Here is a 16,763-nt window from a genome sequence, read left to right as displayed (position 1 = left end):
AAACACCATTTTGTTGTTCCTTGCCAGACCAGGGCAAATGTTTAAACATTTGTTAATCCCAAAATACTGACATAAAATGGCAGAATGGTACCAGAAATCAAACATGATATTACTCAACTTTCAAATGCTCACCAACATAGCCTATATACCATGACGTGAGGTGCTGCAGCAAACTTCCATTTTCATAGAAAATTCAGCAATAGGTGAGTGAGGTGCACTTAATTTTCCACGCCATGTACAGGACCTACTGTGAAATCCTTTGTTTTCCTGCAATGAGATCTCAATTGAAAATGTTAGGGAAGAACAAAAAAACTGAAACCAGTGAGGATTTTTAAAGAAAATTTTACAGTTTAATGGAAACTGAAATTGTGAACACTGAATTTCTTGCATTTATTTGGAAATTGAGGGATATTATCATGCAAAAAAAAATGCATTTGTTAAGTTCTGAAAATAAAACCATTTCACACTAAAACTTGTAAATGTCAACTTGTAAATGCCTCTTATTCTGAGGGGCAAATTTCCTAGGAGCCAATTGATAATCCATCAACAGGCACAGAGATGACAGAGAGAAAGAGTACAAAGATGGACTTGGCACCACACACAGCTGTTTTCTTCAGACACACATCTCAGTATGACCACACCATCTTTCAAAAAGCTACCGTGGAGCCCCAGAAATAAACACTTTTCACTTGTCTTTAACATAATGTGCATCTACAAATAGCTCTCATGTGCCAAAGAGAGTAAACAAAATAGCCCCAGGAGGCATGGGAGACGGTGTTCGCTCCATTTTCACCTTGAGTCCAGCATTTCCCATTACAGACAATCGATAACTGGATGAAGAAGCAGCACTTTCGGTATTTGTGATTTCTATTTACATGTTTTTATTTAATTTAAATTTGTCCTCACTCATACCAACACAGACTCCCACAGTGGCATTCAGCTGCTGTTGGCTCAGACAAAGGCTGGCTTAAACCATCAGTCTTTCCAATCTAAGAGCATGGACCATACAGCGGCTAAATATCTGAAAAGTAGACTAGTACCTTTGGCAAACAAAAAATAAGAGTTGTCAAACAGTATATCAATCCCCTTTATGTCGCTCCCCTTTAACACGTGATGAAGAACATCAGGGACAATATAGGAACACTGGATTTCTTTCAGTGCTCATAGCTCCACCATTACCATTTGTTTTCAGACACAAAGATCTGAACATTGGGGCTTTATATAAAATGAGAATTGAGATTCAATAATGAAATGGTCTTAAAAAAGTAGGTACTTGTTAAGAGTTAAAAAACGAGACAGCTTAGCCTAATTCTCCCCATCATTTTCCTTTGAAGCAAAATAGTTCCATTCTAGTTGTGCATCTACAAATAAATTAAGTGACACAAAATAAAACAAAAACTGCTTATTAAACATAAAGTTAATACATGAATGCGTTAGATCAATTCAAAAGTCAAATTCAAAATTGCTCTACTAACTTAACGGACAGACTATAACATACCACCAAGCAGGTTTCATTAAAAGCCCACTGAAAGATGTTGCACATCATTCGATTTTGAGCTGTGAAATTTATTCAAAACATCTAAAAACGCACATTGCTTTCAGCTTCTTCCATGTCAGTGAAAGGAAGCAGCAAGGGAAGCTGTAAAAAATGTTAAACAACATTGCAAATGTAGATTTTTTTTTATAACAAAAAGACATGGCACAAATGATTTTCAAAACAAACAAAAAAAGATCCAAATCACTGTAAAAGCATACTTTTCACACAGGCACATGAACATGATACAAGGGTCTTGGAAAAAAAGGGGAAACTTGCATATAATTGGAAGAGCTCACTTTTACACACACACATCAAACAGCAGTCCTCCTATTCAGAACTCGGAGGACTGTGCGAGAATCCTTGAGGTGATTGCACATCCTAAGGGGGATGAAAATACAGACAGAAATCACTTTCTCAATTTTCTTTCACCACACAAAGCACAAACGCGCTCTCTTGTAGCAAAGTATTTCTCAAACCAACTCCTCTTTTAAGAACCAGTTTTTGGTTTACATCCTATTACACCATCGTTGAATTAATATAGCTATATTATTTTCTTAAATACAAAAAAATACCCATTTGACTTAAGTGCTTTAAAATATCTAAGGGGGAAAACTTATGCGTTATTTCCCTAGAGATCAATGAGCCCTCTTAAGACTCAAATAAAAGGGGACATGTCTGGATCAAAACAATGAACATAATATGTACTTAGAACTGTTAGAGCACTTTTACACACCAACTTCAAAAGAGATTGCCTGCCCGCTTTCACAAAGAAGCATACTTGTTCTCACACTCAGGATAAAAAATAAAAAAGAGATTAGGGTCATGAAAATTACAAACTTGTTTTGTTTTTTTACCCCGTGGTATGATCTGGTGTTTTCTATTCCAATATTTTGGGGAACCAAGTAAAGTAACATAAATCGACTGCATGAACATTCAAAGTACAAGTAACATTTTTAAAAGAAGATATACATTTTATTTTTTTGCCGTCAATGTCACCATTGCAAACTATTCAAACTTGGTTGTCCATCGCAAAAACAATTCCCACTGCCGATCAAGACAAAATAAAACAGATACATTTCGCCATTGTCCAGCATTAGCCAAATAAGATATTATTTTGCTCGACAGGAGTTTCCCCATCTGATAACACTTAGTAAAATACCACATCCCAGAGGTCAATCCTTTGCTTTGAATTCCACAGCGAAGTAACTTAAAAAGGGCAATCTCACCACTTTTCATTATCTCCAGCACAATACCAGTGTCTACACATGTGAAAATGGTGCATTACTAAAAAAGTTCTACCTGATGACAAACAGCAATTTCTCAAATGCAATGAGATTCACAATGATGTGGGGAGCAAGAAAATACCCTCCCCCTGGCTAGAAATGTATTAGTTTTGGAAAATCAGTTTCTTACTTTTAAAACCTACCCTGTGATGTCACAGAGAAGCCTTTTTTTAATACTTTTCTTCTAAACCACAGAAATGTGTGTTTTTCATATGTAGAGACACTGGTATGGTGCGGAGATGATGCATGAGGTTGAAAAGTGTCAGAATTGCCCTTTAAGTGTATGTGAGACACAGTTTTGTACACAGCAGGGGTATGTGTGACCTTCTTGTAGTTCCCTCTCAGTCTGCAAGAACAAGCCATGACGTGACCAGAGAGGGCTGGACTAGGAAGCACAGACATAGATTCCTGCCATTGCATATAACCTGGACTGGGAACACAGAGAAGTGCTTCAGGTCATGAATGACAAAAGAATCAAGGACAGTAAGAGATCACCCTGTCCAATAACAGGTGGGAAATGGTGAAAATCAGTGTGCTTAAAGTGAAATTGCCTAAACAGAGAACTTAAAAAAGTTTGAAGCCTACACAACATGTATGACAGCTGCTTGCAAGCAATGTCAGTGTTTTCTGTAAGCTAAATATTTTGGTATTTTATTATGAAATATGACTCCAATTCAATATTTTAGCAATTCAAATTTGAGCACAATATGAGGATCTTGTTCTGAACCATTTGGCAGAAAACAAAATTGTTCCAACTTTGTCATGGCTTTACCAATGCTACCTGAGTGACGTTTTGTATTTATTCATTTATTTTTCTTAAAAAGAACAGTCCAACCAAAGCCATTCTTAAAAGAAGTTAGTATGTCATTATATAAATATATATACACAGTACCAGTCAAATGTTTGGACACACCTACTCATTCCAGGGTTTCTCTTTATTTTCACTATTGTAGAATAATAGTGAAGACATCAAAACTATGAAATAGCACATGGAATCATGTAGTAACCAAAAAAAGTGTTAAATCAATAGAGTTCAGATTCTTCAAAGTAGCCACCCTTTGCCTTGACAGCTTTGCACACTCTTGGCATTCTCTCAACAAGCTTCATTGGGGCAGTCATCTGGAATGCATTTCAATTAACAGGTGTGCCTTGTTAAGTTAATTTGTGGACTTTCTTTCCTTCTTAATGTGTTTGAGTCAATCACTTGTGTTGTGACAAGTTAGGGGTGGTATATAGAAGATGGTATTTTACCAAACAGGGCTACGTCCATATTAAGGCAAGAACAGCTCATTACTCTAAGACATGGTCAGTCAATTCGTAAAATGTCAAGAACTTTGAAAGTTTCAAGTGCAGTCGCAAAAACCATCAAGTGCAGATGAAGAAACTGGCTCTCATGAGTACCGCCACAGGAAAGAAAGACCCTGAGTTACCTCTGCTGCAAAGGATAAGTTCATTAGAGTTAACTCCACCTCAGATTGCAGCCCAAATAAATGCTTCAAAGTTCAAGTAACAGAATCATCTCCGCATCAACAGTTCAGAGGAGAATCAGGCCTTCATGGTCGAATTGCTGCAAACAAACCACTACTAAAGGACACCAATAATAAGAGACTTACTTGGACCAAGAAACACGAGCAATGGACATTAGACCAGTGGAAATATGTCCTTTGGTCTGAGGAGTCTAAATTTGAGATTTCTGGTTCTAACCGCTTTGTCTTTGTGAGATGCAGAGTAGGTGAATGGATGATCTCCGCATGTATGATTCCCACCGTGAAGCATGGAGGTGTGATGGTGCTCTACTGGTGACACTGGTGACACAACCTCAAGCCAATTGAGATGGTTTGGACCGCAGAGTGAAGGAAAAGCAGCCAACAAGTGCTCAGCATATGTGGGAACTCATTCAAGACTGTTCGAAAAGCATTCCAGGTGAGGCTGGTTGACAGAATGCCAAGAGTGTGCAAAACATTCATCAAGGCAAAGAGTGGAAACTTTGTTTAACACTTTTTTTTGTTATTTCATAGTTTGAGGTCTTCATTGTTATTCTACAATGTAGAACATAGTACAAATAAAGAAAAACCCTTGAACAAGTAGGTGTGTCCAAACTTGACTGGTACTGTATATCTGTAGTAATTGAAAGATAAAAAAAACTGTTAAATAAAGTGCTATTAATCCACACAACCAAATAATTTATGCTAGAGAAAAGAAACGAAATGTCCTTCCTTAGCGCAAAACCAAAAACCCAACTGAGAGGGAGATGGTAGTACCAATGACATCGTGGTTGTCCACTCAATGTATTGACAAATTTGGCCTGCCTGGACATGTTTAGGCCTCTTGACAGTCACTTTGATCAAAGACTAACTCGATGATACGGTATTATGAAACGCCATCACCACCAAATCTCTATGCACAGTATAACAAATAGCGGCTGGTCTGGGACATGAAATGATTAGTATTGCGATTGTTTTCTGTCTAATATTTGCTTGGTTATATTATACTGCGACTTCTCACATCTCATCCACACCAGTAAACACGTGCAAGAAATACATTGTCATAAGAGAGAGAGATTAAAGACCAAATGCTGAAAGGGCAAATAGTATCCTATGCTGAACAGGTTGGTCAGCAAATCAAAAGCAAATTGCTTGAGCAAGAAAATAAGAAATTTGCCATTTCTCCACATGGTGTCAGCAAATATAGCTTAGACAGGCCTAATGAATTAGACATTTTGAACCTCCTTACTGATGAAATACACCAAACAAAAAAAAAGTTATTTTGAAATATCACATACATAGATAGCCCTTGCTCCACAATGTCACTTTTCTCATCTTCCCGGAAACTCCCACAATCAAGTGAAAAGCTCAAGAGAACCTACATCTAAAATTAAGGAATAGCCTACATCAATCTTAATCTGAAATTAATGAAATATGTAGACTGAAAACAGCAAGGATTAAGAAGAAATAAAAGTACAAATAAAGCTAAACTCAGATGAAGACAATTAATGCCGCAACTTTTTTACTGATTAGCACGGCTACCAAAAACTGACAACCGAACCACGAGATTATGACATGGCTTTAGTTTCATTCTGATTTGACACGTCTCTATCTGTGCTCTGGGAGTTTGTTGCTACTGTAGATCACATCTGAAATCGCTAAACCATACAAAACAGAGTAAAATAGTTGTCAAAACTGATACCAAGCAGTCAGGTCTTTGCTGGGCATAGTTAATTCACTAAAGTAATTAAGACAAATGCGTTCCCTAAACATATATATTTCTCATTTAACCTGCAGCCTAACAGGCTTATCAATACTACCAGCCTTCTCATAATCTTCACATTTTGTAAATTTCAAGGCATTCTTAGAATTTCTAGTTCATTTTCTTTTAAAATGTATTCAAATGTGCACATATACTGATGTTATGATTTATGCATACACACATACACAAATCTACATATACTGGACTAATTTGAATGCATGAGGAAATAAAATGATTGAGGCATCCTACTGTCAGACATAGTCACCACAGTTCAATGGGCAAAAGGATAAAGGCTCAGGAGGTGCAGTTTGCACCTTCCTCAGTCTTATGTCCCCAACACCCAGAGGAAGGAGCTATTATGAGACCAACATCTATTACAGCAGAAAGTGTCACAAGTGTCCATTCACATGGGAGAGGCACCCAAAATTTCTTTCAAGTGTTTGAGTCTTTGTGTAGTCCAGAGCGTCAGCCGAAGCTCCTGCGCTCAACTTAATGCCAATAATTGGATTAATATTTCCTCATATTACACCTTCCCTTGTCATCTTCCTCTTCTCTGACGCACCCCCCAAAAAACAAATCCCATAATCCCATTCCGTATTCCAATAAATGTATGTCACAGGACATGCATCTTTCTGTCCCAATATCACAGTTGACTCGATTTTGTTTTCCAAAGGGATCATAACTGCCAAAGAAGACATCTGCAGCACCCAGGTAGGGAGAAGGTACATGTAATTGTTGACATTCACTACCTCACTGATCAGGTCCATCCTTGGTCTTGTCATAACAGACTACTCTTTTTGGATCTGGGGGGGGGGGAGAAGGACAGAAATCGAGTGTGAAGGCCCTGGGGAACTTAACGCATAATGCATGTTATTCAAACTTCAGCTGTATACCTTTGAACATCAAATAGAAAACCCAACTTCACAACTTAAAAAATACACTACACAGAAAAGAGAGACTTTTTACTTTACCTTGTTTTTGCAAATTGAAAACATATTCCATTTCTGTAGAGAAAAAAAAAAACAGATTATCATCTCCAGATGCATAAGACAATTGTATTATTAGACACATTGTCTTTAATGTGAAGCTAATGGATTTAAAGCTTTTGGTGCAAGTGAAATAGTAGGTTAACGCTACCAATGTGCAATACATATCAGAGGTCAACCTATTAATCAGCATGGCCCATTAAATAGTGCCGATTTCAAGTTTTCATAATCTGTAATCGGCATTTTTGGACTCCGATTATGGTCGATTACATTGCATTCCACGAGGAAACTGCGTGGCAGGCTGACCACCTGTTATGCGAGTGCAGCAAGGAGCCAAGGTAAGTTGTTAGCAAGAATTAAACTTATCTTATATAAAAATAAAAATAAATCACTTCACATAATCACTAGTTAGCTACACACGGTTGATGATATTACTAGGTTACCTAGCTTGTCCTGCGTTGCATACAATCAATGCGGTGCATGTTAATTTATCAAGTCACAGCCTACTTCGCCAAACGGGGGATGATTAACAAACGCGCATTCGTGAAAAAAGCACAATCGTTGCACGAATGTACCTAACCATAAACATCAATGCCTTTCTTAAAATCATTACACAGAAGTATTTTTTTTAAACTTGCATATTTAGTTAAAATAAATTCATGTTAGCAGGCAATATCAACTAGGGAAATTGTGTCACTTCTCTTGCACGCAGAGTCAGGGTATGTACAACAGTTTGGGCCGCTTGTTGCGAACTAATTTGCCAGAACTACGGTTCGGTTCCGAATTTCACTGAAAGAATAAATGTTTTGTTTTCGAAATGATAGTTTCCGGATTTGAGCATATTAATGTCCAAAGGCTCATATTTCTGTGTTTATTATATTATAATTAAGTCTATGATTTGATATTTGATAGAGCAGTCTGACTGAGCGGTGGTAGGCAGCAGCAGGCTTGTAAGCATTCATTCAAACTTTACTGCTTTTGCTAGCAGCTCTTAGCAATGCTTGAGACACAGCGCTGTTCATGACTTCAAGCCTATCAACTCCTGAGATTAGGTTGGCAATACTAAAGTGTCAATAAGAACATCCAATAGTCAAAGGTATATGAAATACAAATGGTAGAGAAAGAAATGGTCGACGCGTCATAATTCCTATAATAACTACAACCTAAAACTTCTTAACTGGGAATAATGAACCACCAGCATCATATGTTCTCATGTTCTGAGCTAGGAACTTAAACGTTATCTTTTTCTCATGTTGCACTTTTACTTTTTTCTCCAACACTGCGTTTTTGCATTATTTATACCAAATTAAGCATGGTTTCATTATTTATTTGAGACTAAATAGATTTTATTAATGTATTATATTAAGTTAAAATAAAAAAGTGTTCATGCAGTATTGTTGTAAGTCATTATATATATATATATATATATATATATATATATATATATATATATATATATATATATATATATATATATATATATATATAAATAAAAATTAGGCCGATTAATCAGTATCGGCTTTTTTTGGTCCTCCAATAAATCGGTATCGGTGTTAAAATCATAAATCGGTCGACCTCTAATACATATGTTCATAGAATTGATAAAGCAGGGGAAGAGGAGTTACCTTTAGTGTGATAAGTAACAGCAGCTTTCAGATCAAACGACCCCCAGCTACCTCTGTCCAGGCTCTTAGAATGGGGCGGCTCTTTAGACAGTCCCAACACTAGGTTGGTCAGGGGGGCCTGGGCAGGCTCAGCACTGTCTTTACAAGAGGCCAACAAAACTGCACCTGGACTCTTAGCCTCGCCCTTTGTCTTCTCCTGTCTAGACAGCTGAGTCTTTTCCCCATCCTCACCCTTCACTGTAGCAGGTGGGCAAGCTGGGGCACTAGTCCTTTTCTCTGAGTCTTGAGCCAAAGTGAGAGGCAAAGGCTCTGGGATTGATAGATTAGAGTCAAGGACTGGCTTGGCAGCAGGGCATTGCTCCCCTTGAAATGTTACCACCGCAGCCTTGCCCTCCACGGCAGCCACCGGGCCGCTTCCTCCTTCTGGCCCCACGTTTGGCTCGTTGATGAAAGACAGCCCCCACTGATTCTGGAAAATGTCCCCCAAGGCTTTCTGATTTGTCTGAGCAGCCTGGGTGTCCACTTGGCGAGCACTAGGGAGCACAGGTTGCATATTTAAAGGGTTTAGGGGGTAAATGAAAAGAGTACACTTTCTCAGATCTACAGCTGCAGGGTTGGTTAAAGAGTTATAGTCATTGTCCAAAGTAGATGCTACGTTCTCCCCACATGGGAGAGAGGGGGCTGGCGGAATACTACTAGCAGCAGGAGTGAAGAAGGTACCAACAGACGGGCAACTATTTCCATCTCCAGAAACGGGGCCATTAGTAAAGCTAGCTGAGATGATGGTTTTCATAGCAGACATGGGGACCTGTGAGAGTCTACCAGGCACCTGAGGAGTCTGCACCTCTCCTCCAGCCTGGGCTGCTTTGTTGAGGTTCTCCTTAACTTTACTTGCATAACTAATCTTGGGCACTATTTTAGCACTACTGTTGTCCACAGGAAATACTGGAGGGGGCTTGAATAAAGTCCAAGAGTCCTCTTTCGAAGAGGAGGAGAGCTTGGCTTTGGGCCTATTCTCAAACTTTTTACCAAAGGCACCTGCAGCAGTCTTACTGTCTGAGTTTTTCTTCTGCAGTTCACCCATAGCCACCTCTGGAGCATCCATCCGCTTGACTGCTGTCTGGGCGTCTGCTTTATGGTCAATTCGCGAGCTCACCAATTTCTCTGTTGGTTCAAGTTCAGAATCCTCTGGCTCCTGTGTGGCATTGCCCTGCTGCATGACTCTCTCCCTTTCTCTTGTCACATGCTCTGTGTTCTTGATGCTGTTGCGTCTGGTCTTGCGTTTCTTAGGAGTAGTATATCCACCTTCTGAGCCACTGCCATCATTATCAGGGGGTGACTTGCTGGAGTAACCATTTGTAATATGAGCAGAGTTTACCACCCCATTCAGAAACAAAGCAGATTCCTTTTTGTCCAAAAACTTTCCCTCATAGTGATTAGTGAAATCCTGGGCCTTGTCACTTATGCGGTCCATATTCTTCTTGTGAACAAGACCCTCTTTGCTGCCAACTTTTGAAAGAGTGGTAAAAACATTGCGTGTTGACTTCTGTTTTACGTTAGCATTTATCAAATGTCTGTTACCATTGCTGTGGGTGGGAAGAGGGATACCAACAAAATTCTTTGCAGACAGAATCTTCTCCCCCTCCACCTCACCGGTGTTTATTTTTCCATTGCCTGTAAAAGAAAACAAAAGTTAGTTGCACTGCCAATAATACATGTGTAGACTATAAAGTCCAAGCAAAGTCCATAATTCCCTACCACCTCACTCTCAAAATATATCAAAAGGGACTAACAGACCTAATCTGTCTACAAGAATGCAAGTTAGAGGCTCCTTTTACAGGAAACATGCCAAGGCCTTTATAAGATGCTGTATCATGTCTATTTAGACTGAATAGGTCAGCTGGCAGCAAACAACCACACACCAGTGCCAGATCAGATTCCCTTGAACATAGTAGTCCCAAGCCTACTTGTGACTAGATACCATACAGAAATCACTTAAGAAAAATGTGTGCTGTAGGTAGAAATTACCATGACATTATCCTATAAACGTTTGTCAACCACCTTCCCCTTATCAATGTAACTGGGCTTGACTTCGCTAGCTAATACAAAAATGCGTTGCATAGCAGCATCTAAAGACAACATTTTAAACTAGATTAAAGACTATGTCATTGCGCCTAAAATACACGTATAAAATACCGATTAACAAAACATCTTAATGTTATAGCCAGAATAACTACATTTGTGTTAAATGGTGTTCTATTTTCTTGTCTGAACTAAAGCCAAGGTATGTAACATTTTGTTTTATGCATGCCATCAAGTGTGAACTTGTCGAAAGAAACTATTGAGGCTACAATTACATTTCAAGTCACGTACTTCGTTAGCTAAAACAAGCAGAAATTGGTTCTGAATTGTTTCTTAAAATCAAAATCCCATGAATCAGCCCGCTTGCTAGCAAGAAAATGCTATGTCGTCAAATCACCTACCCAGGCTAAGATGTTTGCGTGGCTTCATCATGGTTAAATAAACGCAACAGGCCCAACCCAGCCGAACCTGCTCGCAAGTGTAAAATGTCTTGCACTAACTAGCTATTTCATCCCCGAAAAGTCTCAAAAGTAAGTTAGTTAGCCATCTTGCTTTTGCGGACCTGTCTGCAGCCAGGTGGTAGTAAACAAAATCAAATTGAAACTTGTTTTATGGACAAATCTCACTCTCGTTGCTAGGATTAACTAGCTAGCTCGTTAGCTTTCCATCTCGCATTTTCTAACATGGCCGACGGGAAACAGCAACTCAGAACATTCCAGTGGAGCCGGCGTGTTGTTCTTAGCAAAACATGTCACGGAATTCCGACCAAATTTGCATGAGTTTTTTGACAAAGTCAACGTATGCACGTGACAAATCAATTGAACTACAAAATGACTAATTAGTAACACAGGGGAATTTTGTCAGGGAGTAGCATACATTTAGAAATGGGTGGTGAAACCGGCGCACAAGGTCAATCCGCATCCGTCAAACCATCAGCTGTCACGCGATGTTTAACTACCCCATCCAGCAATATGCAGCGCTTGACCCAGCTAACTAATGAGCTAAATATGTTTTTTTAACAGCTTGCAGCCACTCTGCTATGAGTCACGCAAGCTACATCGACGTAAGTAATAAACTGGCTAGCTAAGTCATTGACATTAGCTAGCTTGCTAACTTTTCCGGATGGCCCAACCTGTTTTCTTCGTCTGCGTTTCCTGATGCTGGTACTGGAAGGAGATCTGATCATTTTTTAAAGATGTTTTGTATTGAATGGGGTTTCTTTCTTCTCCATGGTGGTAATATCGTCTCTCTTGTGCCCGATCTTTGGGCTGTTCCTCCATTGAAGTGTAATATAATATCCGAGCTCGTCTACCAGTCTGCACCGCTCACTGGGCAAGTGGAGAGCAGACTATTGAACTGTCCAATCAACGCCAGTGCCAAACGGAAGCTATTCGAGGCCTCTGTATTCGTCAGCTGTATATCTAAGAAGTATTTTTTTTAAATTGGTGGTTCCCCCAGCAACATTGCGAAGGTATTGCCAATATATACATTCATGCAGGTTGAACAACTGGAAATATTATATAAATCAGAAGCGTAGAGAGATTATATTTTATTCAAGCAAATCTGAACTGCCCTAAGTGGTCCTCACAGTCACACACCATTGAGACCTGCTGAGACATGTATCCATATACGTTTTATGCATGTATCACATTGTGGTTGGTTGGATTTTACAATACATAATTCTGTATCATGCATCATTCTAGCCGGCATTCAACTGACATGGGAAACAATTTAATAAAGATACTAATAATGTCTGTGCAAAAAGCATACCAATTATAAAATATAGTTTAACACATTTTGAAATATGCGTTGTAGCCATCTGATATGGTGTGGTGAACAGCTCTTCCCGACAGAGCTACTGTAAATTGCTATCCAGGCACCAGGTGGTGGCATTTCATAGTTTAGAGATTTCATCCCACCCTAATCTTCAAATACTGGTAGTCAATGTTTGACCACTAAGTGACCACTCAATTTGTATTTTAAAAGCATATAATGAAACTAATTATTGTACAGCCATATAACCTAAGGGTACTACTATGCCATAAGAAGGATTCAACTGTGAATAGCTTTCATACACCATGAAGATGAAACCCACTATTTCCCATTACCTATTGATGAACATAAGGCACCAGCACCACTTGACATCTCACCACAGAGATGTAATATTGGTTTATGCACATCACATGTGAGTCCTTCCCCATAGAGAACCTATGCACTGCAAGTCCGAGTGATTCAGCCACCCCCACCCCTCTTCTCCCAGCCTGCTCTCTAAGGTGCTGGAGGTCACTGTGCTTGTGTTGACGTCTACTTGAGTGCAGAGAAGATGAGTTCATGTGAAATACCTGGTCGGTTCTGTTGCTGCTGGCTTCTTTCTTTCGTTTGCTTTTCAATCTCTCTCCTCCATTTTGGTGCTGTGGGTGATGCAGTAGGACGGGTGGCAGTGAGCAGACTGGACGTTCTCTCACAGGAGCCACAGAGAGGTTTGGTGGTCCTGGGACCATTGTCATCTGTGGAACGACTTGAGTGTCTCCACCTGCCACTGGGCTTCTCAGCACAATGGTAAGATTCAGCTGTGAGTATGTTCACTTTTGTCAAGTCATTCATTTCTATGTTCATTGTTTTTAAGTTTATAAACAGTACCAGTCAAAAGTTTGAACACACCTACTCATTCAAGGGTTTTTCTTTATTTTTTACTATTTTCTACATTGTAGAATCATAATGAAGACATCAAAACTATGAAATAGCACATATGGAATCATGTAGTAACCAAAAAATAATAATTTATATTTGAGGTTCTTCAAAGTAGCCACCCTTTGCCTTGATGACAGCTTTGCACACTCTTGGCATTTGAGCCAATCAGTTGTGTTGTGACAAGGTAGGGGTGTTATACAGAAGATAGCCCTATTTTGAAAAAGACAAGTCCATATTATGGCAAGAACAGCTCAAATAAGAAAAGATAAACGACAGTACATCATTACTTTAAGACATGAAGGTCAAACGTCTGACTGGTACTGTATTGTCACGCCCTGGTCTTAGTATTTTGTGTTTTCTTTATTATTTTGGTCAGGCCAGGGTGTGACATGGGTTAATTATGTGGTGTGTTTTATCTTGGGGTTTTGTAGGTATTGGGATTGTGGTATAGTGGGGTTGTCTAGAAAAGTCTATGGTTGCCTGAAGTGGTTCTCAATCAGAGGCAGGTGTTTATCGTTGTCTCTGATTGGGAACCATATTTAGGCAGCCATATTATTTGAGTGTTTCATGGGTGATTGTTCCTGTCTCTGTGTTTGTTTGCACAAGATAGGCTCAGTCACTTTGGATTTGATTTTTTTCGGAAGAGAACGTGAGCCGGGTGCGCCATTCTCCTTGCGGAGATGGTGCAAAATACATCAACACGGTCGGTCCCTGGAATTGGGCTGGCCAACACGATTCGGTTTGCTTGGAAGGAAAAGGAGTTGGAGCCTTTAGGAAGGGAAACTTTTGGAAGGATTATATTGATGGGGATTCTAAAGCTGACGGTGAAGGACGTGTTTTGTTTCCAAGGCAACTCGTTGGAGGGAGCATATGACGTGGCACTACATACAGAGGAGAAACACGATGATATCCTGAGAAGGGCAAGAGCAGTGGGAGGTGAGAGGCCGATGAGCCACTATGAAATAACAAGCCTGGCGAAGAATAACTTTAGGGTTGTAACTGTCAACATATACAACCCATACGTTAAGGACGAAGAGGTGAGGGCCTTTCTGGGGAGATACATGGATAACGTCTCCTCAGCAAGGCACCTCAAAGACTCCCTTGGGTTTTGGAATGGGAGGAGAGGCTTCCAGGCCCTCCTCAGGGAGGACCCAAAGGGACATGGTGGCTACCTCCATCCTCCTGCTATGTTCTCCCTGGGGGCTGACGGGGACATTGTTTTATGCACGTCAGCCTCCATTTTGCAGGCGCTGTATGGCCTATGGCCACATCTTCGCCTCGTGCAGCGCAAGAAAATGCAGATTTTGTGGATCTGAGGAGCACGAGGCGAGGGATTGTGACAAGCCTAAGGCGTGCCACGGGTGTGGCTCGTCAGCACACCTATGGCGGGGGTGCCTGGCTCGTCAGAGGTCATATGAGTCTGCGGCTGGGGGGGAGCAGTAGTGGGGGATGGGGGAAGAAGAGGAGGGGAAGGAAGCACGCCTCATGACCAGAGTACAGGTCCAGAGGGGAAGGCCGCAAGGAAGGAGGAGAAGCGGCGGATGGAAGAGAGAAGGAAACAGAAGGCACGGGAGTAGGAGAACCAGGAAAAGCGGCGGAAGAAGGCAACCGAGTGGAGGAGCATGAGAGAGAAGAAAGCGAGGGAGGAGTGGTGGAGACGGTGGAAGAGCAAGTGGAGTGGGGGGAAAGTGCCCTGGTGGAAGAGATGAGGGGTATGGTGGAGGAGCTGGCGGGGGGGGGGAGGGTGGTATCTCTCCACTGCCGCCATCACCAAAGAAGAGAATGAAGAGGAGGGTGCGATTGGCCCGACAGTGAGAGGGAGGGGATGGTCAAGAGAGTGATGGGGGTGGGAGAAACCTCTGGGTTGCTGCTAGTTTCCCCAGGCCCTCAACTTCTGTTGGGTGGGGACACACCTAACAAGACTCAGGACTGGGTACAGGAGGAGGTGGGGAGTTTTTTGTTTGGGGACTCAGCCTCCCCGATTTTATTTTTTTTTCCAAACCAGCTGCAGCACTGGGGAGTGTGGGGGTAGACCCAGGGTGCAGGGCACCCCGGAGCCAAACACTATTCCTGCATCCTGGGTTGGTGAGATGGAGGAAGAGGGGGGGATGTCGGGAGTACGGATGGTGTTTTCACCGGTAGATATGGAGCAGGGGAGCATCGGGTGAGTCTCCTGTTTTTTTTACGTTTTTTTTTTTCTGTCTGGGTTTAGAATTTGAGTGTATTACATGTTTTTATTTTATTCTTTCATGGGGTCTAATTTTACTTTTGTTAGTTTAAATGTAAGGGGTTTAAGGGATTTTGTTAAGAGGAGGGCGATTTTTAGTTATTTGGAGGGTGTGGGGTTTGATTTTTGTTTTTTACAGGAGGTTCACCTGAGGGATGGAGGGGATGTTAGTAGGTTTAAGAGGGAGTGGGACAAGGGGGAGTCGGTTTGGGGTATTGGGGGGGTGCACTCATCGGGGGTAGGGATTTTGTCTGGGCACAGGGAGGTAAAAGTGGAGGATTCTTTTGTGGTAATGCAGGGGAGGGTTATAGGGGTGGATGTCACGATAAGGGATTGTAAATTTAGATTAGTGGTGGTGTATGGGCCACAGGTGGTGGCAGACAGGAGGGAGATGGTGGGACTGTCTGACGCCCCTGTGTGTCACAAATAGGAAATTAGTGATAGGGGGGATTTTAATACAGATTTAGGAATAGGGGGGGATAGCAGTGCAGGCGCCATTACCGGGCTAATGGCTTGCCATGGTCTGGTTGATGGTGGTCTGCACACTACTCCGAAAATGGCCGGTCCTACATGGTGCAACTCCAGGGGGGTTGAGCGGAGGCTCGACTATATTTTTGTACCCAGGTCTTCGGGTAAGTTGTCTGGGCGGCTGTTGCCTGTTTTCTTTTCGGATCACGACGGGGTGCTCCTGCAGGTGGGGTCGCCAGTCTGCCTCTTTGGTAGGGGGTACTGGAAGTTAGATCGGGATGTGCTGGAGGAGCAGGCTTTTGTTGACAGGTTTTATGGTTTCTTTTGGAGGCTTGAAGGCCTCCAAAAGGTCCATGTGCGAGGGGGTGTTAGTGGTGGGAATTAGTTAAGGTGAGGATTAGGGCTTTTATAATAGGGTATTGCAAGAGGGGAAAAAAAGGGAGGAGAGGAGGGAGGTGGATCGTATCCAAAGGTTAATTGAACTCGAGTACGAGGCAGGCAACCTCGGCGTGTCGTTTGACTGGGAGAGATCCGCAACCCTAAAGGCGCAGCTCAGGGAGTTGCAGGAGCGGAAGGCTCGAGCTTTCCTGGAGCGTGCGCATAGTGGCTTTCTAGAAC

The 16,763-nt window shown here is 41.3% G+C and overlaps 1 protein-coding gene across 2 annotated transcripts; it reads right to left on the bottom strand.

Annotated features, from left to right (window-relative positions):
* Positions 1–4,970: 4,970 nt before the first annotated feature.
* On the bottom strand, positions 4,971–12,153 carry LOC110533863 (nuclear fragile X mental retardation-interacting protein 2). 2 transcript variants are annotated; one of them, XM_021618420.2, is made up of 4 exons: positions 11,892–12,153; positions 8,678–10,351; positions 7,038–7,070; positions 4,971–6,869 (listed from the first exon to the last, which is right to left on the bottom strand). In XM_021618420.2, the coding sequence occupies exons 1-4, from the start codon at positions 12,037–12,039 to the stop codon at positions 6,817–6,819; spliced, it is 1,908 nt and encodes a 635-aa protein (XP_021474095.2). In that variant the 5' UTR covers positions 12,040–12,153; the 3' UTR covers positions 4,971–6,816. The 2 variants fall into 2 exon arrangements, with proteins under 2 accessions (XP_021474095.2, XP_021474096.1); XM_021618421.2 differs by lacking the exon at positions 11,892–12,153 and adding an exon at positions 11,161–11,825.
* Between the last annotated feature and the right edge of the window lie 4,610 nt (positions 12,154–16,763).

The sequence above is a fragment of the Oncorhynchus mykiss genome, chromosome 10 (assembly GCF_013265735.2).
Source record: "Oncorhynchus mykiss isolate Arlee chromosome 10, USDA_OmykA_1.1, whole genome shotgun sequence".
Taxonomy (NCBI): Eukaryota; Metazoa; Chordata; class Actinopteri; order Salmoniformes; family Salmonidae; genus Oncorhynchus; species Oncorhynchus mykiss.
Note: the sequence above shows the minus strand (reverse complement) of the source record. Positions and strands in the feature narration are given on the sequence as shown.

Excerpts from the sequence above, each read along its gene's own strand:
- LOC110533863 (XM_021618420.2), bottom strand. The coding sequence starts at position 12,039 with ATGGAGGAACAGCCCAAAGATCGGGCACAAGAGAGACGATATTACCAC. Across the intron at positions 10,352-11,891 it reads AACGCAGACGAAGAAAACAG|GCAATGGAAAAATAAACACC; the intron begins GTTGGGCCATCC and ends TTTCTTTTACAG. Across the intron at positions 6,870-7,037 it reads TTTCAATTTGCAAAAACAAG|ATCCAAAAAGAGTAGTCTGT; the intron begins GTAAAGTAAAAA and ends CCCCCCCCCCAG.